At 44.9% G+C, this 23,542-nt stretch overlaps 1 protein-coding gene across 1 annotated transcript in view; it reads left to right on the top strand.

Moving 5' to 3' along the window:
* The window catches only part of URB1 (URB1 ribosome biogenesis homolog), a 117,982-nt gene that overhangs the window by 69,108 nt on the left and 25,332 nt on the right, over positions 1–23,542 (top strand). The window contains exons 24-29 of the mRNA XM_068270487.1: positions 10,958–11,144; positions 12,388–12,446; positions 13,468–13,661; positions 14,779–14,889; positions 16,929–16,992; positions 18,046–18,214. Coding sequence (XP_068126588.1) covers positions 10,958–11,144; positions 12,388–12,446; positions 13,468–13,661; positions 14,779–14,889; positions 16,929–16,992; positions 18,046–18,214 — 784 coding nt within the window. The remainder of the gene's footprint in view (positions 1–10,957; positions 11,145–12,387; positions 12,447–13,467; positions 13,662–14,778; positions 14,890–16,928; positions 16,993–18,045; positions 18,215–23,542) is intronic.

Genomic DNA, 23,542 nt, shown 5'->3' with positions numbered 1-23,542 from the left:
TGTGATTTGTTCCACTGCAACCAGGCCCTGATTTACATCACAGGAGCCTGTAGGCACAGATGTGCTGGCACCCTAGACTGCACCCTCCATGAACCTACAAACCCCCGCCGACCCGCACTGCATGTGTGCTGGCTGTCCCACCTGTGGCTACTCCCTTACTTTCCCTGCCTGTCATAGGTAGCTACAGGCGTCCATTAGCATTAGATAGCCAGAGTACCCTCAGTATTAAGTAGATAGTGGTGCCCCCGACTGAAGGGAGGTCTGGTCAGTAGAATGCTGAGACCTGGGTGAGCAACCTCTAATTTATGCTCTGCTCAATACTCTGCATAGGGCAGGAGAGAGGAAGGCACTTGGGGAGGGGAGTGAGCCGCCTTTCTATCATCAGGCGCCAGTAGGCACGTGCCTACCGTGCCTTATGGTAAATCAGGCCCTGACTGCAACTGAATTCATCAGGATTTGTGCCGTGCTACTGAAAAAACTGTACCGCTTGTCCCATGATTCAGTGCGGTGCACACACAACTCCCTCTCTCTCGGAACTGTATAGGTTGAGACTTGGACCTGATATTATGCAGTCATTTTACTGGCACCTAATAGTGAAGATGGGTAACCTTTATACATGGGAAGGCATTTCCTGTAGCCTCCTATTCCTCCGTATTGCACAAGCAAGTTGCAGAGAGTATGTCAGTATCGCCCTCCAGTTTCCACGGATGAGTCATCATGTTGTCTGTTCAGCACTGCGGTGGCAGCTGCGGGCGCCGTCTGTTCCCAAACTACCAGGAACACTGTTGGCCGCTGACTGTGGAGCTTTGCTAAAAACTGTGTGCAAGTTTGCATGAAAATACATTAGCAATTTGTGTTAAATACATATTAATGACTTAGAGAAAACCATGGTGCGTGACCTAGTTCAAGAGCAGGATTTGGGAAGATCTCCATTATGGGAAAGAAAGCCAGTAAATATCTTGGCAGGAATATCTTAAAAACAAATTTCACCAAATGTCTTTTACAGAAGCCTCGATAGCACTGAAAGGAGACCCTTAAAGGACAACTGAACTGAAAGGGATATGGAGGCTGCCATATGTATATCCTTTTAACCAATGCCAATTGCAGCACGGTGGCGTAGTGGTTAGCTCTCTCGCCTTGCAGCGCTGGGTCCCTGGTTCGAATCCCAGCCAGGGCACTATCTGCAAAGAGTTTGTATGTTCTCTCCGTGTCTGCGTGGGTTTCCTCCGGGCACTCCAGTTTCCTCCCACATTCCAAAAACATACGGATAAGTTAATTGGCTCCCCAAAAAATTGGCCCTAGACTACAGTACTTACACTACATAATAATAATATAGACATATGGCAATGGTAGGGATTAGATTGTGAGCTCCTTTGAGGGACAGTTAGTGACAAGATATATATACACTGTACAGCGCTGCGTAATATGTCGGCGCTATATAAATACTAAATAATAATAATAATTGCCTGGCTGTCCTGCTGGTCCTCTGCCGCTAATATTTTTAGCCATACACCCTGAACAAGCATGCAGGTCAGACGTTTGACTTAAAGTGAACCTCAACCAAGTAAAAATATTTAAAATAAACACATGAAGTACCTGCAAATGAATATAACATACTTACCTCGCCGTCAGTTTCTCTCAGAAGCTCACCATTTGCTTCTAACAATGATTCCATCCAGTTCCGTCAAGATCTTGTCAGAACTGAAATATATCAATCGCTATCGGTTATATATCAGTTGCTGTCAGTTACAGCTGAAAGGGCAACTGAATGCGCAAGGTAATGTCCATGTTTCCCTATGGCTCAAGTGGGCGATGTTACAATTTAACAGTGTGCTGACCAGGAAGCTGTTATGGGGTAATGGCTATTTTCAAAATGGAGGGCGGAGAATTCCATTGATCACAGTGGAAAAACAGGACGCAGGAGAGGAGAAAGAGATTGATGAGGGGACTACACGGGATGTATGACCTGTGTATGTTTATTTTGACTTTTCATTTTCAGTTCAGGTTTGACTGCATTTGCCGCATGCTTGTTTCAGGTGTGATGCAGACCCTACTGATGCATGAAAGATCAGCAGGATAGGCAGGCAACTGGTATTGTTTAAAAGAAAATAAATATGACAGCCTCCATATCCCTCTCAGGCCAGTTGCCCCTTAACCTAATATGCAGTAATTTGCAAGCTAGGTGCACCCACATTATACAGGTCAAACAAACCCAACGCACAGTCGCAGAACTCTCCCGGCGATTGGAACACCTTTGGGGGGGGGGGGGGGGGTTGCGGCCCGACTTTCTAAATTACTATGACCCATATCAGGATCCAGGTGGCGGAGGAGGATGGCAAGGGACCGATCAGCCTGGGGGGGGGGGGGGGGGGGGCTGGAAAAAGCCAGAGGTATGTATACATTTGTTCAGGTTTACTTTAACTGTCCCTCCTCAATGCTTAACCTTAAAGGGCAACTATCACGAAAATTGTAAAATTTCAAGTACATGTAAAAATATACAAATAAGAAGTACAATAAGAAGAGAAAAATGTGCTATACATTACTTTTCTCCTATGTTGCTGTCACTTACAGTGAGTAGTAGAAATCTGACAGAAGCAACAGGCTTTGACTAGCCCATCTCCTCATTTGGGAGTTCTCAGGATTTTATTTGTTTTTAAAAGCACTTAGTGAATGGCAGTTGCTCCGTCCAACAACAAAAAAAGTGTACAGCGAGCAGGGAAGCCGGTCAGTATATTTTTATAAATCCTTTGCAGGGAGTGTCATTTTGGGCTCACATACACATGTACTCTAGAAATTTTGCATGATTATGGTAGGGAATACATTGTGAGCACTTCTGGGGACAGTCCCCAATAGGGATATGTCCACATGTGGCGCGCTGCAGCAAAAATGCGCAGGCCCAGTATGGTCTGTGTCTGTGCAGCACGCTCCTGGTGACATCAGCGGGAACGAGGACACGGCAACGCAGGCGCAGTGGTTTTCAGACTTTAAAGTCTGAAATTCCAGAAGAGAACCGGAGGCGGGGCCGGCGCATCGGTAAGTGGCTGCGGAGGCACAGGATGTCTGCAGGGGACCGTTAGAAGCTCCGGGTAAGTTCAACTCATTTTCCCCTGACCCCCCTACAGTATCCCTTTAAGCTGCAGCGTGTGCAAGGAGCGGAGCTACAGCTCAAGCTGGCGTTGGCTCTGCCACGGCGACGGGTCACCTCCTCGCTCTAATGCAACCCCCCAGATCACCATCACCACCACAAATACCTATCGCCCATTCCCCCCCGCCAGCAGACCAGAAAAAAATAAGTGCTGGGGGGAAGAATGTGGGTGATCAGGAAAAAGGATTGGAAAGTGTTAAAGTGGACCTGAACGCAGAACTTCCTCTCTGCTCTAAGAGATGAGCAACAGCATAATAACCTTTAAAGCTAACCTGATGCGAGTAAAATTATTTAAAATAAACACATGACCTAGCTGCAAATGAATATTACGGTACATATTTACCTCACTGTCAGTTCCTCTCAGAAGCTCACCATTTTCTTCTTACTGTGATCCCTTCCAGTTCTGACAATATTTTGTCAGAACTGGAAGGGATCACAATAAGAAGTAGGACGAAGAATGTCATTAATCACAGTAGACAAACAGGACACGGGAGAGGAGAAAGAGATTAAGGAGTAGACTGCACAGGTGGTAAGTATGACCTATGTATGGTTATTTTGACTTTTTATTTTCAGTTCAGGTTCTCTTTAAAGCGGATCTGAGATGAAAAACTAACTATGACAAATAACTTGTCTATATATCTTTTCTAAAGTTTAGATAGTTTACACATCAAATCTAGCTGCAAACCGCTTCAACAGTATATGATTCTTTATTCCTGTGATACAGTGAGGGCAGCCATGTTCTGTTTGTCACATTGTCACAGGCTGAGGGCTGTAGATGCTATCAGCTTGCCTGTGTATAAATTCACTCCCCTCTCCTTCCCTCTGCCTCTGAATTCAATGGTTAGTAACCTCCTCCTCCTGCCCAGACTGGGCCCCCATAAGCCCTTGCTACAGTGCCAAGGCACAAAAAGAGCTGTGGGCGAGGCTTTTTTAGTTTATATGGAATTAGAATATTAAAACAAAACAAAAAAAGTATTTGGCTTGAGGAATGCCCTATAAACTATATGAAAGGAACACAATTATGCAATGAGTAAAAGTTTATCTCGGATCCACTTTAAAGAAAAAAACATTTCTTTGTTACAGCTGATTCAAATCCTGCAATAATGCTGAAGTTTGTCTGCTTCTTGCTTTTATGGAAGCAGACGTAGGCTTACAATCTCGTGTTTACAAATTAGCTGCTCTGCCAAGGCAGCCAGCAGTCACAACTGAGAGATCAAATTACGGTGGTGATTAGTCAGAGATGAAGGGCAATTAGGCTAAGCTCTCTAAATACACACAGGGTGCATTTCTCTCTGTTTTTCTTCTGTCCTGTGCAAGAGTTCAGGTCCACTTTACATTGATTCCCAGCTTCTGGGATTTGCCTAGCCATGAATATAGAATATAGAATATAAAATATAATTCCTCTACCCAAATGGTTTCATTCATACGGACTTCCTCAGACTCTGTTAAGTGATTTCTGGATGGGATGATGTAGGACACAGTGTTCCCTTGCAGCATGCTAGGGTGACTATCCTGTTCCTGCACTTAGAGGATTATTGTAAAAGATGCTCAGATGAAGTTCTGATTCTCAAATATTTGCACTGGGAGTTTTTATAGACTCAATGCTGCTGCCAGGCAGGTTCAGCTACATCAAATAAAGTTCTGTGATTTTTAGTTCATGTCCTTTTGACCTCTGGGATTAAAAGCTGATTTGCCAAGCTTGTATTTTGCCCTTGGATGTATTTGTATTTTATGTGTTAATTAGATCACCTCTAAGTTGCCACTTTTCCAGGCTAAATAAGCACAGTTTGTCCAACCTTTCCTGGTGAGACCTCCCACCCTCTTGATTAAATTTAGTTGCTTGTCTTTTTGTTATAATTGATTTACAGAGCTCCAAGTTCCGTAAGAAACAAACAAGGGGTACAAAAACAATACAAACAATTGTGTGTGCCAATATAAAAAATACAAAATTGGTGCAAAAAATGTATACCAAATTCCAAGACAGAAAAGGGTGCGAGCCCTTATCTTGCGAGCTTACAATCTAAAGCATACATGTCAAACTCCAGCCCACGGGCCAAATCTGGCCCTTAGAGGCATTAAATTTGGCCCTTAAAGGGACTCCGAGCTCTGAAAAAAATGGAAAGTTGTACTCACCAGGGGCTTTTTCCAGCCCAGTGCTGGTCGGGAGGTCCCACGCCGGCGTCCTGGCTCCTCTCCTTCTCCCCGCTCCGGAATGGCTGGCAGGCCGCAGCCCGGGCGACACTCTCCCGAGTGTCGGGCTGCTTCTTCCGCATATGACGCGGATTACGTCACACGCCGGCCGCCTCGCGTCATCACGGCGGCCGGCGTGAAAGTACTGCGCATGCGCGCTTTGTTCGCGCATGCGCAGTACTTTCACGCCGGCCGCCGTGATGACGCGAGGCGGCCGGCGTGTGACGTAATCCGCGTCATATGCGGAAGAAGCAGCCCGACACTCGGGAGAGTGTCGCCCGGGCTGCGGCCTGCCAGCCATTCCGGAGCGGGGAGAAGGAGAGGAGCCAGGACGCCGGCGTGGGACCTCCCGACCAGCACTGGGCTGGAAAAAGCCCCTGGTGAGTACAACTTTCCATTTTTTTCAGAGCTCGGAGTCCCTTTAAGTGGTATAGCCACTTTGCATTATGTTTGGCCCACTCTAGACCACCAGGGAAGCTGTATTGGAGGTGAAGCCCTAGAACACCAGGGAAGCCATATGGGACAGGTAGGGGAAAGCACTAAACACTAGGGAACTGTATGGGGAGGTGAAGCCCTAGAACACCAGGGAAGCCATATAGGGAGGTAGGGGGAAAGCACTAAACACTTGGAAACTGTATGGGGGGGGGGGGGGCTCTAGACACCAGGGAACTATATAGGGGAGGGAGGACCACTAGACACCAGAGAACTTTATAAGGGAGGAAGATGGCCAGTAGACATTGAGGTTGGCCCGCGACTAGGTCCCAGTGTACAATTTCGGCCTACTTTGTATTTGAGTTTGACACCCATGATCTAAAAGAATAGGAGATAAATAAGAGCTTGGGTAGTATCCAATATTCATACCAAGAGGTAGTGTGTTTTTATATTGGCTAATAAGCAGTGCAACTTGGCCAAAGGTTGAAGGGGGTCTGGCCTAAGTTAGTAAGCTTGTCAGAAAAAGTGAGTTTTGACGAAGCGTTTAAAGATTTTAACCTTCCTGGCGGTAACCCCAAACGTAGGGTTCGGGGTAAGCCACGCAGGAGGTTTTCTCAGGCCCTGCTGGGCCGATTTGCGTAAAAAATTTTTTTGCTGGACGCAGCTAGCACACCGATCGCCGCCGCCCCGCGCTCGATCGCCGCAATCCGCGCCGCCGTAGAGCCCCCCCCCCCCAGACCCCTGCGCTGCCTGGCCAATCAGCGCCAGGCAGCGCTAAGGGGTGGATCGGGACTCCCTTAGACGTCACGACGTCCATGACGTCGGTGACATCATCCCGCCCCGTCGCCATGGCGACGGGGGAAGCCCTCCAGGAAATCCCGTTCTTTGAACGGGATTTCCTGATCGCTTATCGCCGGAGGGGCTGGGGGGATGCCGCTGAGCAGCGGCTATCATGTAGCGAGCCCTAGGCTCGCTACATGATTTAAACAAAAAAAAAAAAACAGCAAAAAACTGCAGCGCTGCCCCCTGGCGGTTTTTAATATACCGCCAGGGAGGTTAAACTTTGGAGAGTGGCCGATGTGTTGTGAAAGGGCGTTCCAGAGGAGGGGTGGAGCATGTGCGAAATCTTACACGAGAGGTGAAGGATAGAGGAGGACAAAAGGTTGTGTGCAGATCTGAGATTGCGGTTGGGTTGGTATCTGGAAACTAGTGAGGAGATAAACAGTGGCGAGAGAATATGAAGAGCTTTATACCTGCTCTAAAACTTCAATAGCCTTCCTCTAGCATGGTGTACCCTATACTCCACATGAAGCCTCACATGTAATTTTTACACAGGAAGCAGTGACTAGCATTTCATGCTTTCATTTCCTGTTTTATGCATCACAGAATTTGATTTGATTTAGCTGAACCTGCTTGGCAGCAGCAGTCTATATATATATAAAATCGGATGTACCGGTATGTATGTACAGTGTGTGTGTGTGTGTGTGTGTGTGTGTGTGTGTGTGTGTGTGTGTGTGTGTGTGTGTGTGTGTGTGTGTGTGTGTGTGTGTGTGTGTGTGTGTGTGTGTGTGTGTGTGTGTGTGTGTGTGTGTGTGTGTGTGTGTGTGTGCCGCGATCACGCGAAAACGGCTTGACCGATTTGAACGAAACTTGGTATACAGATCCCTTAGTACCTGGGATGATATGTTCTGGGGGTGTCGCGGCCCCCCTGCACAGCTGGGCGGAGCTACAAACAGCAAATCAGATTCCACCCATTCAAGTCAATGGAAAAAATGTAAAAGGCTGCCATTCTCACAGTAATCAAGCCAGAGTCCCCACACTTGGCACAGTTGGTCACTTGGTGACCGAGGCTACAAATCCAGAAAAAGCGGGCGGAGCATAAAACAGCCAATCAAAATTCAGCCATTCATTTTAAATGGGAAAATGTAAACTGCAGCCATTCTTAGACTGTTTGTCGCAGGGTTCTCAAACTTGGCACACTTGGTCACTGGGTGAGTAAGATTAAGATTTAGGAAAGTGGGTGGAGCCTACAACAGCCAATCAAAATTCACCTATTGCGTTTAAAGGGGAATATTTAAACTGCTGCCATTCTTACACTGTTTATGGCAGAGGCTTCAGACTTGCTGCAGTCAGTCATTGGGTGACTGGGGTCCAAATTAATTAAAGGGGTGGGGCCACAAACAGCCAATCAGATTTCTTTGCTGTATAAACTGCTTCCATTCACATATTTTGGATGCCAGGAACCTGAAAGCTCACAAAATTGGTCATTGAGTGACTGTGTGACAAGGTTACACAAAGTGGGCGGAGCCAAAAACAAATTTTACTGGGAAAATATAAACTGCAGCCATTCTTACACTGTTAATGGCAGGGTTGTCAAACTTTGCACAGTTGGTCATTGGGTGAATGAGATTAAGATTTTGGAAAGTGGGAGGAGCCTACAACAGCCAATCAAAATTCACCTATTGATTTTCATGGGAATATTTACATTGCTACCATTCTTACACTGTTAATGGCAGAGGCCGCAAACCTGATACAGTCAGTATTTGGGTGACTGGGGACCAAATTCACTAAAGGGAGTGGAGCCACAAACAGCCAATCATGTTTGTTAGATTGATTTCAGCCATTCTGTTATTGGCAGGGTTCTCAAACTTGACACAGTTGGCCACTGGGTGACTAGGATTAATATTCAGGAAAGTGGGTGGAGCGTACAGCAGCCAATCAAAAGTCATCTTTTGATTTTCAGGGGGAATATTTACATTGCTGCCATTCTTGCACTGTTAATGGCACCGATTATTATACAGATAAGTGGGTGGAGCCTAAAAAAGCCAATCAAAATTCACCAGTTGATTTTCAAGGGGAATATTAAAATTGCTGTCATTCTTGCACTGTTAATGGCACAAGCCTCAAACCTACAGTTGGTCATTGGGTCACTGGGATTCAAATTCAGAAAAGGGGATAGAGCAGGCATGGGCAAACTTGGCCCTCCAGCTGTTGAGGAACTACAAGTCCCACAATGCATTGCAGGAGTCTGACAGCCACAGTCATGATTCATTAAGACAAATGCATTGTGGGATTTGTAGTTCCTTAACAGCTGGAGGGCCAAGTTTGCCCATGCCTGGGATAGAGCCACAAACAGCCAATGAGATGTGTTTTATTTCACTGGGAAAATACAAATTATTGATGCCAAGGACCCAAAGCTCACAAACATGGTCATTGAGTGACTGTGTGTCCAGGTTACAAAAAGTGGGCAGAGCCAAAAACAAATTTCACTGGGAAAATGTAAACTGCAGCCATTCTTACACTGTTAATGGCAGGGATCTCAAACTTTGCCAAGATGGTCACTGGGTGACTGAGATTAATATTCAGGGAAGTGGGTGGAGCCTATCATAGCCAATCAAAATTCACCTGTTGATTTTCAAGGGGAATATTTAAATTGCTGCCATTTTTACACTGTTAATAACAGATGCCTCAAACCTGCTACAGTTGGTCATTAGGTAACTGGGGTTCAAATGTTGGAGAGGGGCGCAGCCACAAACAGCCAATCTGATTTGTTTAATTTCTATGGGAATATACAAATTATTGATGCCAAAGACCCCAAAGCTCAAAAATGTGGTCATTGAGTGTTTGTGCATTAGGGTTACAAAAAGTGGGCAGAGCCAAAACTGGTCAAATACATACACGGGCAGTTCCAGGTCATTAGTGGGCGGAGACTAATACAAATTTCACTGGGAAAAAGTATACTGCAGCCATTCTTACACTGTTAATGGCAGGGTTCTCAAACCTGCTACAGTTGGTCATTGGGTGACTGGGGTTAAAATTCAGAAAAGGGGGTGGAGCCACAAACAGCCAATTAGATTTTTTTTCATTTCAATGCAAATTATTGATTCCAAAGACCGCAAAGCTCACAAACTTGGTCATTGAGTAATTGTGTGTTAGGGTTAGAAAAACTGGGCGGAGCTAACACTAGCCAAATACATTCCCGGGCAATCAGCTAGTAGTCTATAAAAACTCCCAGTGCAAATATTTGAAAATCAGAACTTCATCTGAGCATCTTTCATAATAATCATCGAGTGCAGGAAGCGGATCTTCAACCTAGCATGCAGCAACTCTTCAGATTATACGGGTCAGACAACACACTCACTATTAGTGCATGACGCTTATAGCTCTTTGAGGGAACACTGTCCTTCTACACTGTCCCATCCAGCAATCACAAAAGTAGTAGTAGTAGCAGGAAGGAGTCTGACAAAGTCTGTATGGGTGAAACCATTTGTCCAGTGTATGGCCACCCTAACAGTAGTGTTTGTATGTACTGTCTGGATGTTTTCCAAAGATTGTAGGTGCAGGCTTAGGTACCGTTAGAGCACATAATCAAAACAAAAGTTTGCCTTCTTAAAACAGAAGGTATTTGCGATAATTCAGGTTGCAGTGAACAAGTGATGTCTCCCACGATGCATATGCTGAATATGCAAATCATCCCCTGTTGTCCCTGTAAGCTAGCCACACCTCCAGAACCGCTGGAATGCTTTGATGTATCAGCTTGTTAATATTACAGAGCCACACTAATCCATCATGCATACAGACTGTTTCGGATTGGTTAATACTCATCAGTGCATGGCATGGATTAATGTGGCGCTATGGTATAGGACTTGAAACACCCAGCGTTACAGATTTCCCAGAAATCTCATGATGAACTAGAACTCCTAGGTGTGGTTTGCTTACAGGGACTACTATGGATGATTTGCATATTCAGGAGTGATGCGTCATGGGAGATATCATATGCTCATTCCAACCTGAATTATAGCAAATACCTTCTGGTTTAAGAAGGCAAACCTTTGTTTTGCATAACATTTTAGTAAGAGGGCTTTTTGATCCTTTTTAGCCCCTTACACACTCCAATGAGTTCTGGTTCACCATGAGCTTTCTGGGTAGTCTGTAGCACAAAATTAAATAAGTGTTTAATTACTGCCGTAAGCTTTGTGGAATCCCCACGGTAGTCCGATATAACCCTGGCAAAGGCTGCACATATATGCCACCTGATATCTGATGACTTTTAATCTACCCAGAACAGCGTTACAGAATCCTGGATCTCTGTGCCGGAAGTACCTTAAGTAAATCAGGCCCACCGTGTTCCTTGAATCATGTCGGAGTCGGAATCTGGCCTAATTCTTGTATTGAATGAATGTGTTGCAGATGGTCCCTGGCGGATTGTGTATGGAAGACTGCAGACCGTGCTGGGGTGATGGGCTCCTCCTGGCAGAGGGCTTTCTTGGCGGCCATAATGAAGTGTCTGACTACCACATATGGCACCAGTAAGGATCGTGAGGAAGCAGCACAGGAAACAGAGACAGCCCTGCTCACACGCCTTCACACTCTCATGGTAGCGTATGAAACGGATCTTCCACACCTTACTGATTCTTCAGATAGTTTGCGGATAATTTAGATATCTTTTACAATTGCAATGTTTTACCGTTATTGTGATATCACCGTTTTGTTTTGCAAAATGTTCTCCTCCAGGTCCCCTGTATATATTGAAAGGATTTTATCAAACTTTCTTACAGATCTTTATCTTATACCTCATACAGTCATAAAGCTTCCTAAGTCCAGGACTTGATCACAACAGCGACATTGCAGGCCAAGGCTGTATCAGCCACCATGGCTGAGTTTAATCAAGCATGTGTACGAGGCTGTAGTGTTGATTTGGCTGACAGGTATTTGTGATAGTCTGCCAGTATCCAGTGACAGCCTTGTATGCTGAGCTGCATATAAAGTGCTGTGGAGAGCAGTAGGAGAGACAGGAGGCTCCCTGTTGTCCCTGTGGACAGAGCAATCCATTGACAAATCCCACCATTGTGCACTGTTTGTCATCCAGGTTTTGAGGTACATAGCAGAGCTTTGGCAGGTAATAGTCAGTGTTCTCCCCAGGCTCTTTTAGCCAGGTGCTCCACCCGGCTAGTTTTGGTGACCACCCGGCTGTGATCGGCTCACCTCCTCCTATGCTGTAAGCAGAGTTTCACAAAGAAGCACCAGTTCTGCATTCTCTCATCTCGCACCACCCGGCTAACTTTCCATGCCACCCGGCTGGAAAAAATTTCTAGGGAGAACACTGAATAGTAATTGAATGTTGTTCTCTAGCATGTCCAGTTGATAATGTCAGTGGATGTCAGGAGACGTCTGTAGACAGATGGAAAACTGCTCGAAATGACCTTGATTGTTTTGGGTGACCTAAGCTGTAAATGTGTATGGGCCTTTAGCAAAAGGAGTTGCTAGTTACAGATGGGTGCAAAAAAAGTTGTGAACAGCTGGGAAGGTTTATGAAATAAACAATCTTACCTTAGTTTAGAGGAAAGTAAGAATTATTACATTTATTGGACACTAAAGACCGACAAGTTCTGTGGGCCTGGCCTGCTTCTTCAGGTCATAAAGTGTCTGTAACTCGAGCACCTGAGACTTGGTGCACCTGCAGCTTGTTTAGAACATTTCTATAAGTCCATTTGTGTTTATGTTTCAGACATAACTAAGCTTTGGTTGAGAGGAACTACATTGTATATCACTTAAAATCTAGATTGACTTCAGTTCTGTTTCTTATATTTGACTTGATTGCTTTCTTTGCTTCCATCCAGCCCTTGATGAAGGAGGACGTCCCTGTGGAGTGGAGCAGCCTGGTGAAAGTGGGCCTGAAGTAAGTTGGCATTCATGTGAAAAGGGCGCTGGGAAATTTTGGGCACATGGTGAAGCTGAAAAACAGCTCACGTTGCCGTTAGCAAATTTCCCGGCGGCGTAGATTACTATTCCACCTCCAGGCCGCCATGGACTCAGTTGTAAGATACTATTGCTGGCGGCTGAATTGCACTGTTTTCTTTTATTTTCGGCTCCGTCTTTTGCTGGCGCCCAAATTACCCTCTGAGCGCCGCTTTAACCATAGACACCACAGTCTATGGTGCCGCCCAAATGTCCGGCACCCTTCTTACCTGTCTCGAGTGAGTTGTGTCTGGTCTCCACATAAGCTTGTTCTCACAATCGCAGTGCGATCCCATTCCTTTTGAATGATTAAGATCTGCACTGCCATCGAGAGCAAAGCAAGTGCTATGTGTTGCTACGGCCACCTGCAATGCAAGCAGTGTACAAGTGGGGAAGGAGCATTAGTGTTTTGGCCTCTGTTTGTGAAGGAAGTTATCTGAATTTTCTAACGTTACCCATACACTGTCGGGTGAGTGTTTCAATAGATTAGATACTAGATTTGCTGTAAAAAGGATGCCATGTGCCGCAGCCTGTGATACGCCATAGCTTTCTACTGCATCGGGTAGTACAGTGCTAGTGGCTTTATTGGCTAGATTGTGATTTTTATACTAGAGAAAATAGTGCTGTGGGTTCTGTCACGTTCGTTGCTTATCCTGATATCACAGCCCTTACCACCGCACACCCAATTGAGCATGTCGGCCCGATATTTTGTGGCTGCCAAGCCGGGGATGGGCCATGGCAATGCAGATGGGGGTGGCCGGACCTTGAGCAGAGTTTTGAAATAAATACTAATAAACTCCAATGGGACTTTTCATAAAGACCGAGCCTGACATGGCAGGTTCTGTCTTTTATACTGGAAGTAGTTGCCCAACGTGAACAATCAGACTTCAGCTGGTAAATACTGAAAAGCCTTCCAGTTGTTTCTTCCTGGACCTGAGCTTTGAATGTCTTGTTTTTGCTAGGTATCGTTACACTGACTGTGCGTTTCTGGATGCTCTCCGTGTCGGGGTTGAAGAGTGGTATGAGGCGGATGGACCTTGTACCGGGGGTCTGGTGCAGTTATCAGTTATCCACATGATGATCACACAGCATTCACTGTTCCTGCAGACCTTCCTGAGATCCAGAGAGGAGGAGGGCAGCAACACCGATCTCAGAGGTGCCTCTTTTCATTGTGTTTGACTTTGAGGATACATTACATGGGGGGGGGGGAGACCGGCTGTCGAGCGTTAAAATATTGAATGCAGCCGACCAAGCCTTTTGAACGATCTAGCTGGAAATCGATCAAAACGATTGATCAGATGGCCATGTTGCGGCATCGATCTCTGCCAGATTGGATCATTATGATTGAATCGCCCAGATATCAATCTCGCAAATCGAGTCATGTACAGCCACCATTACAATTTCAGCTGTCCTTTAACCATTTAAGGACCACAGGCTTACACCCCCCTAGTGACCAGGCTATTTTTTTTTAAATTCAGCACTCTGCAGCTTTAATGGTTTATTGTGTGACCATACAACTTCCCACTCAAATGAATCGTGCCTCCTTTTCTTCCCACCAACAGAGCTTTCTGTTGGTGGCATCAGATTCCTGCTGCAAGGTTTAGTTATTTTTTAATTAATATTATTGTCAATTTTTTTTTATAATAAAAACGTTTATTTTCTTATTATTTACCTTCCCTCCCCCCAGAGAGCCAATTAGTGTGATCGGCCTATGAGAGGCGATCATCTTAACAGCCACTGGAGGGGACAGCTCAGTGACAGAGCTGTCCCCTGTACAGTGCTGCAGGAGATCACAGCTCTGTACAATGTAAATAATGTTTACGGTGCTCCGCTTTGTTACATAAGCGGGATGCGCGCGATCCCCTGCAATCTTCTCCCCCAGAACTTGACGCTCTTTGGCGTTAGGCAGTCCTGGGGGAGCCACCTTGCGGCCGCCAATCGGTGTTAGGCGGAAGTAAGGTGGATACATTGTTCGTATTTACACTGTGTGCCAAGTAGTGAGTACCGAGCTCTGTACTGTTGTCTTCTGTTATTATTATTATTATTTAGTATTTATATAGCGCAGACATATTACGCAGCGCTGTACAGTGTATATATATATATATATATCTTGTCACTAACTGTCCCTCACAATCTAATCCCTACCATTGCCATATGTCTATATTATGTAGTGTAAGTACTGTAGTCTAGGGCCAATTTTTTTTTTTTTTAGGGGGAGCCAATTAACGTATCCGTATGTTTTTGGAATGTTAATCATTATGTGTCTTTTATAGAAAAGCTGGTGGATTTGCTGAGAAGTATCGTCAAGAAAAGTCCATCTGTCTGTGATAAGAATCATTTTGCGGTCTTACTTGGTGCCTACAGTGGCACTCTCAGTGTGACGGGTAATTAGAGATACTTTTTAATGTATTTACAGTATTTTTTTTACTTGTTTCTTGTACTAGTTTTAAGTTATGTACATATTTTATATTTTCGTCTCCTGAAACCATCATTAATTAAGCATGTGCACAGGTTTTCCAAACATCAGTCTAAAGCTGGGGTATTAAGTGGCTAGCCGCCAACTATAATCAGGGGCATACGGAGTGTGTCATGTTGATTTCCTTTTAAGCAATACCAGTAGCCTGGCTATCCTGCTGATCCTCTGCGTCTAATACGTTTAGCCATAGCCTCTCAAGAAGCATATACAGATCAGGGGATTCTGACAATATTGTCAGATCTGACAAGATTAGCTGCATGCTTTTTCAGGTGTGTGATTCAAACGCTACTGCAGCCAAATAGATCTGCAGAATAGCCAGGCAACTGGTATTGTTTAAAAGGAAATAAAAATGGCAGTCTCCATATCCCTCTCACTTCAGGTGACTTTTAAGTGTGCTTAAAATGAGTGCTGATCAATATTGCAGTACAAACTTTTTACCCCGTTTAAGAGATGGCTAAGACATCTTTATATGTAGAACATAAGCTGCTGCGTTGTCTTTTTACCAGTATACAAAATGGTAAATTAATCTTAAATTGCACCCACTGCATCTTCTGCCATAAATTGACTCTCCACACTATTAAGCTAGGTACCCACATGAGGATGGATTGGAGAATCTGCCACGACAAAGGATTGTTCCCAGTTCCATCTTTCACCATTACGCAAACAATGGGGTGCAAATTATGTTTACAAAATTGTGGTAAATTTCCGCTGAAGTCCACTTACTTTAGCGGACATCTTAATGATCATCTGCAATATGATCCATCCAGTTGTTCAAAATGAACGATCGTCGTGGGAAGTCTGCCGCCGTTGAACAACCTTTAACAAATTTTTATTAAACAATGTTACGCAATATCGTGGAAAAGATCATCTGTCTCGAAAAATCCATTGTAAAAATCACATCGTGGTACGGACCTTTATTCTCGCTCTTTTGAAGTTCTGATATCATCTGTAGGCAGTATGTGAACTACTGAAGCCTTGTTTTGTAATGTAAACAATGGCAGGGCTAAACTTCGCCGTTTTGGGGCGATTTGCGGCGATTAGTGCAAATCACCCAAGTAAGAACGGGCCCATAGGGTTTCATTGCACTAGCGCTTTTAAAACGTGCTAGCGTTTGAGCATTTTGCCAAAATCACTGAAAAACGCTCTAGTGTGAATGGGCCCTTAAACCTAATCAGCAGTGTTTTCTCTGCCAGATAAGTGTTTTATCTTCGGTTTACTTTTCAGTACAGCAGGCCGAATTCAACAAGCTGTTCGATTATTTGCACAGATAACAGCACCCGTTTTTTTTAACACTTGCTGTAAAGAAAAAGAGAAAGGGACTTCAGACAATTTCTTAGTTGGACTAGTACTATACAACATGTCACTTCAGGTGGGCTTTAATGATCAGAGGCCCTTTTTCAAGGGGAACTGAAGAGAGAGGTGTATGTCGGCTGTCATTTCCTTTTAAGCAATACCAGTTGCCTGGCAGCCCTGCTGATCCTCTGCCTCTAATACTATTAGCCATAGCCCCTGAACAAGCATACAGCAGATCAGGTGTTTCAGTGGTTCAGACTTTAAAGTCAGATCTGACAAGACTGGCTGCATGCTTGTTTCTAGTGTTATTCAGATACTACTGCAGAGAAATAGACCAGCAGGTCTGCCAGGCAACTGGTATTGATTAAAAGGAAATAAACATGACAGCCTCCATATACCTCTCTCTTCAGTTCCCCTTTAAGTTGCTCTGCACCAACACTTCAACACCAAATCTTTTCATGTATTCTAATCTATCCATGTAAAGCATCCATTGGTATATCAGTGACTCGTGATGCTTTCAGAACTGCTGGTATTCGTACGCCCTTTATTTCTATACAAATTGACACTCCCCACCCCTTTCCTTTTAAACCATGCCCTTCTAATGTATGCATTTTGTTATTACATCTATTTGACTGTTATACTTTCCACTTCCAGACCAAAAAATATTGTTCCTGCTGCAGGCCTATGAGCAGAATAACCTGAGCCTCACCGATTTCAGGTAATTCAGCAAAATGCATCTTTCACCCGCAATCTGCTTACCAATCAAAGTCCGTGCATGAGGAAAGAAAGGCTAAGAGCACTAACCCCATCTATCCCCATTCAGCAATCACAATCAATTCTTGCTTTAAGGCAATGTTTATTAGAGAATACCTCCAGTAAAAAAGACAGAGCCTGTCATGATTGTCTTAAAGAGGATCGTAACAATAAAAAGCAGCCCCTGGGGGGTACTTGCCTCGGGAGAGGGAAGCCTCTGGATGCTAATAAGGCTTCCCTCTGTCCTTTTCACCCTCCGGGATCCAGCGATGGCAGCCTCCGAACAGCGGCGATGTAAGTATTTACCTTCTGCGCTCCTGTGCAGGGGCAATAGCAGATTTCTGATGGGCTCCAGGCGGAAATAGTCGAGCCCAATAGAGTCCTCTGCACAGTGGAGTGGACCCGATCTGGGTTGGCTATTTACGCCAGCACCCATTAGAAAACCGCTAAAATACTTCAGCGGGTCCTGCGCTTGTCGGCTGATTTTTCTGGGGTTGAGAATGCTGAATCCTGGACTGTGAAGAGGACGGGAAAACCTCATTAGGATCCAGAGGCGTTCCCCTCGGAAGCTGTTTTTTTTGTTACAGATCCTCTTTAGTGAGGATGCATCAGCCTGAAATACTTACCTGATCCAACGTCAACGGGTCACAAGTGATGCTCCTCCCCCCAATCTTAGAAACACAGACGCAGCCATGCTTCTGAAGTCTGCAAAAGCTCTTCAAAAACCTCTGCCTGCATTGCCACGGGCCGCCCCCCGGCTCAGCATCCACCGATTAGGCTGCGGCTGTCGGCACTGATAGGCGCAGCCAGGGCCTGGCCGAAGATTTTGAAAAAAAAATTGCCACGGCTGCAATATTAAGGGGGCGGAGCGATCACCTGCCTAAAGGGATGTTGTCACAAGAAATAAGTGTTTAATCCTTAATTATCCGGTACTATGGAAGATGACACCTCTCTATAACTCAAAGATAATAGTAATCAGCTGTGTTTGAAACTCTAACTCCTCCTCTCCCTGTTGCAGGCTGCTCCTGTGGGGTCCAGCTGCTGTGGAGCATCACAAGACAAGGAAAAGTTTGGGGAAGTCTCTCTGGCAGCAGCCAAGCATGGAGGAGATACTCAGCCTCCTAGACCGAGAAAAGATGATGGAAACCATCCTGAATTTCCCACTGCACCGAAAACTGGTCCCTGAGGTACGCTGCTGCAGACAATAAAAATTGTGTAATTGTAGGAAAACTCTAGCATGAAGGGAGAAAGTGTCCTGTAAAACATACATGACAAACTACGGTCTGTGGGCCAAATCTGGCCCTTAGAGCCATTAAATTTGGCCCTCAAGGGGTTTCCCCACTTTGCATTATGTTTGGCCTACTGTAGACCACCAAGGAAGCCATATTGGAGGTGAAGCCTTAGAACACCAGGGAAGTCATATGGGGGAGGTAGGGGAAAGCACTAAACACTAGGAAACTGTATAGGGAAGGGTGGGGGCCACTAGACACTTTGGTGGGGGGCCCTTAGATATCTGGGTACTTTATAAGGTGGCCACTAGACATCGAGGTTGTCACGCGACTAGGCCCCAGTCTTCAATTTTGGCCCACTTAGTATTTGAGTTTGACACCCCTGCTGTAAAAGATGGACACTACCCAGGGCTGTACACTGACAGCTTTTATTTCTTCGTTTGCTGGATTTAGCCTTCAAGAGGCACGAGGAGAGCTTTAATGTTAAATCTGTGTGCGCCTGCTGAATTTCCTTCCTCTTGGGTCGGGCAGTGCAGTGGACTCTTACCTGTCTGCCGTGTGGTCTCCATCTTTACTCTCCTCGCGGGCTTCTCCTTCACTGCTGAGTCCCAGGACGCATGTATAATGCAGAGGACAGACACTAGAAGCACTGTGACCACTAGAGGTCTCGAGTATTTGGCCTCTGCGTTACGTCACACAGGCGCCTGGGGACACAAGGAGAGACCCAAACCGCACCATGGACAGGTGAGAAAAGCTTAGTTGGTTGTGGAATCAAACGCCTATAGCTACGCGCTCCTGATCCACCAACCTTTTTCCGTCTCGTGCGATCGACCTAATTGATTTCGGACAGAAATAAGTTGATCGAGAGTCATTAGCGGCATTGATTTCTAGCAGATTTGAATCAAATTGAATTGCATGGATATCGATGGAAAAAAATTGTTTAGTGTATAGCCACCTTAAGAAGCAGAGGATCAGCAGGAGACGCTGTTTTATTGACCTGAGGAAGGAGTTGGATGCCCGTGAAACGCATTGTCCAGTGTTTTTGAATACATTATTTTTGTATCTTATATCAGTCCTGGTCTTGGAGTACGTTTTTCTTGCCTTTTTACCAGTTTTTAATCATTTTACACATCTTTTGGGGCATCTCCCTCCCAGTATTACCCGATTGGCATGGTAGTTCAGGGTCTATGGCTAATCATATTGGAGTCAGAGGAGCTGCAGGACAGCCAGGCATTTTGCTTTATTTTAAAAGGAAATAAATATGGCAGCTTCCATTTACCTCTCACATCAGGTGTCCTTTAACCAGTTCACCCCCAAGGGTTTTTATCCTAACGGACCAGAGCAATTTTCAGTTGTCAGCGCTCCTCCCTTTTATTCCCTAATAACTTTATTACTACTTATCACAAGAAAATGATCTATACCTCGTTTTTTTCGCCACCAATTAGGCTTTCTGTGGATAGTACATTTTGCTAAGAATTTTTTTATTCTAAATGCATTTTAATGAGAAAAACAGAAAAAAAAAGAAAAAAAATCATTATTTCTCAGTGTTCAGCCTTTATAGTTTTAAAATTAAACATTCTCCTGTGGATAAAACTAACACGTTTTATTTGCCCAGTGGTCCCGATAATTAAACCGTTTAGATTATGTCCCTACCACAATGTATGGCGACAGTATATTATTTTGAAATATAAGTGGTTATTTTTCTGTTTGTTCTGGCCATAATTACAAGCCCCTATGTAATAAATTAAAATTAATTTTCCCCCATAAAATATAGAATAAAAAAAGCTGAGTCCCTAAGGTAACTATTTATTTATTTATTTTAAGCTGATTTTTTTTTTTTACAAGTGTTTTTTTTGGGGGGGAGGGTTGGAAGTGTAATTTTATTAATGATGTGTATATACTTGAAAATGTATGTATTTTGTAAGTGTAATCTACTTTTTGGCCACAAGATGGCGCTGGTGAACACTCATAGGACGTGTTCACTTTTTTTTTTTTTTTTTACACACTTTATTAAACTGTTACATTTCCTGTTTATGTGAATGGACGTAGCCGCTGTTCGCGGTCACGTCCATTCACTCCAGGCACTGCGATTGGGTAGAGGACTGTTCAGTCCTCTTCCCCAATCGCCCAGCACGGGATCCCGACGGTAATGGCGGCGGTAGCGGCGGACACACGGCGGTAGCAGCGGCGGGAATGCGCGACGTATTAAAACGTCATGTTGCTGTTAATAGCGGTAAGCATGACGTTTTAATACGTTAGGATGGCGGTAAATGGTTAAAGGGATACTGTATGGGGGTCGGGGGAAAATGAGTTGAAGTAACCCGGGGCTTCTAATGGTCCCCCGCAGACATCCTGTGCCCGCGCAGCCACTCACCGATGCTCCGGCCCCGCCTCCGGTTCACTTCTGGAATTTCAGACTCTAAAGTCTGAAAACTACTGCGCCTGCGTTGCCGTGTCCTCGCTTCCCCTGATGTCACATCAGGGGGAGCGAGGACTTTAAGTCTGAAATTCCAGAAGTGAACCGGAGGCGGGGTCGGAGCATCGGGGAGTGGCTGCGCGGGCACAGGATGTCTGTGGGGGGCCATTAGAAGCTCCAGGTAAGGTCAACTTATTTTCCCCTGACTCCCCTACAGTATTCCTTTAACCATGAAGAATCCCTTCTCATTGTGAAGCTTTTTTTTTTTTCTATCGACATTTCAAATCTGAAGGTCAATCAATCTCCTGCTGAGTTGGACTTTTTCTCTCTCTCTCACAGTAAAGGTAGGCTTTGAATGAAGATTTTCTAGCTCATAATGTGGAAAACATTCCACTGTACCGCAAGCTAAATGCCATTTCTGAAGACGGTCAGAACAGGCAACACATAGTGGAACATACTGTGCTTTGCAAGCAAGAGGCCTTCTGTTCAGATCTTGAGATAATGTGTTACCTGATTGTTTAGTATTTTCTGTGCAGCTGTGTACGTCGGCACACGTACACTGGCCTCCTTGTCTGTGCAGCAGAATGAATGGCACTTGCTGGATGGTGCCTCTGCGGAGGGAGGGCCACACAGAGAGAAAGATAATTTACGACATGTCCGTTATTCCTTCCGATCGGTTTTTGGGTCGATTTCTCATAGAAGTGAATGGGAAAACTAGCGGAAGATAAGAGAATCGAGTGGAAAAAACGATCTGGTGAAAAAGCGAGCGGAATCGTGTGTACCCAGCATAAGAGTGCTCTGACATTACTTGTTTTTGCAGGTAGATCGATCTTAAATTCATAAATGTTATCAAATCGAAGCAGAATCAATGCCTCAGCATGGTCACCCTATAGAAGTTCCGGACGAAATCAGGAAGGAATCCTGGACAGTCTTGCAGATATTTGATTGGATATGTGACAACAACGGCATTCTATTTCCTTATGATCAATAGACCCCCTTCCCAAGTGTATTTCCTCCCTTCCTGCCTCCTGGTGAGTGTTGAAGGCTCATATGTGAGGCCAGTGCATAACCTTGCCTCCTCCGGCGTCCGGTGTCTTTTTGAATTGTCACAGTGAGTGCCTGTACCCCATGACAGTGGTGCATGTAGTGATATTAGCACAATTGGAGAGGACGCCGGACACCGGAAGGAGGCAAAGATTTGCGGCAGTGTGCCAGGTGATCCTACAGCACTTGCTTTGAGCGGGGGGAAGGGGGGAACGGCAGCGCTAGGGCAGCTTCCAATTGATTTCATGCTGAAGCCTATTGGAAATCGGTGTGCAGTGTGTGGGCAAGCAAGAGATCACTCTCTCATCAGCTACTGCGCATGTCCTGCACTGACAGCCGTTGGGGTAGGACGGACCAGGGGGCGGGCCGGTCGGGCAAGTGGGCAGGTGTGTGTGTGCGCATGCGAAGCGGGCTGGTGCGCGCGTGGCGGTGACAGACCTAGAGTCTGTTTTTAAATGGGCTTAGGTCACTAGTTTAGTAAATAATGTACATGCTAGAAAAGCTGAACCATTTTTCCCTGATTTTTGTAAGAATTTCTTTCACCAACTTCAGGATCTCTGTGGTAATTTGACCCAACTACACTTTAACCTCTTCAATTAGCTTATAATTGAACCCGAGGTGTGAGAACTATGGAAGCTGCCATATTTATTTCCTTTTAAACAATACCAGTTGCTTGGCTGCCATGCTGATCTTTCTGAAGCAAGCTTGCAGCTAAGTTGGTCATAGATATGTGATCTGCATGCTTGTTCAGGGTCTGTGGCTTAAAGTATTAGAGGTGAGGATCAGCAAAACAGCCAGGTAAGGTGCTTTGTTTAAAAGGAAACAAACATGTCAGCCTCCATATTTCTCACCTTGGGTTTCCTTTAAGTCGGGTCTGGGAGTCAAACCCACAGTGTCATGCATGGGAAGTAGAAGCAGTACCTAATTTATCCCAAACCACTCCTCCATCATAGGGCACTGCTAACCAACAACAAGACCATGTAACTTCTTATCTAACGTACAAAGAGGTCTATTTTTGGTAGAGTGACTGCTAGAGTCACAGCCGTAAGATTCACCTCAAGCATTACTCATTGCTTCTTTGACTAGCCATCTTCATGGTTCGCAAGCTGAAAGTAAAAAGAAAAAGTTGCAGAAATTAGATGATTAGGTGCCGCTATCAAGCTCCTCTGGCTTCCCGGCATTGGCGTCAGACAGCTGGGAAATCACTGAGTCATGGAGTGATTCAGCAGACGCAGGCTCATTAGTTGGCCCCTATTTATACACAAGAAAGCCTGGCCCTTAGATCAGGCCGTTCAAACAGCAGCGTGGGCACAACAAGGGACTGATGTGTATCCAGTTGTGTGTTCCTACCCAGCGGGAGAGCAGAATAACATCATTACGCAGTTTTAACGAATTGGTATATTTTTTAAATCAAACATCCAAACCTGACTAATACATTTTTCAAGTCATTTCTGAAAGTTTTGCAGCTGTCCAAGTGTTGCAGCTGAAATAAAGGTTTAAGGGAACCTGAAGCAAAAAGTATATGGAGGCTGCCATATTTATTTAAAGCGGACCTGAACTCAGAATTTCCCTTCTCTTCTAAAAGATGAGCAACAGCATAATAACCTTTAAAGAAAAAAAACATTTCTTTGTTACAGCTGATACAAATCCTTCATTAAATCTGCAGTGTGTCTACTTCATGCTTTCATGGAAGCAGACATATTGCTAAATCCAACACACACAAGCAATAGAACACAGCAGTACATGCATCCAGCTACATTTGAAATTGGTCAGCAGGTGCTCGTCAGCCAATCAGGATGCACTGTCATACACCCTTTACCTGCCAT

This window comes from Hyperolius riggenbachi, chromosome 2, assembly GCF_040937935.1.
Source record: "Hyperolius riggenbachi isolate aHypRig1 chromosome 2, aHypRig1.pri, whole genome shotgun sequence".
In the NCBI taxonomy this organism is placed as follows: domain Eukaryota; kingdom Metazoa; phylum Chordata; class Amphibia; order Anura; family Hyperoliidae; genus Hyperolius; species Hyperolius riggenbachi.
Note: the sequence above shows the minus strand (reverse complement) of the source record. Positions and strands in the feature narration are given on the sequence as shown.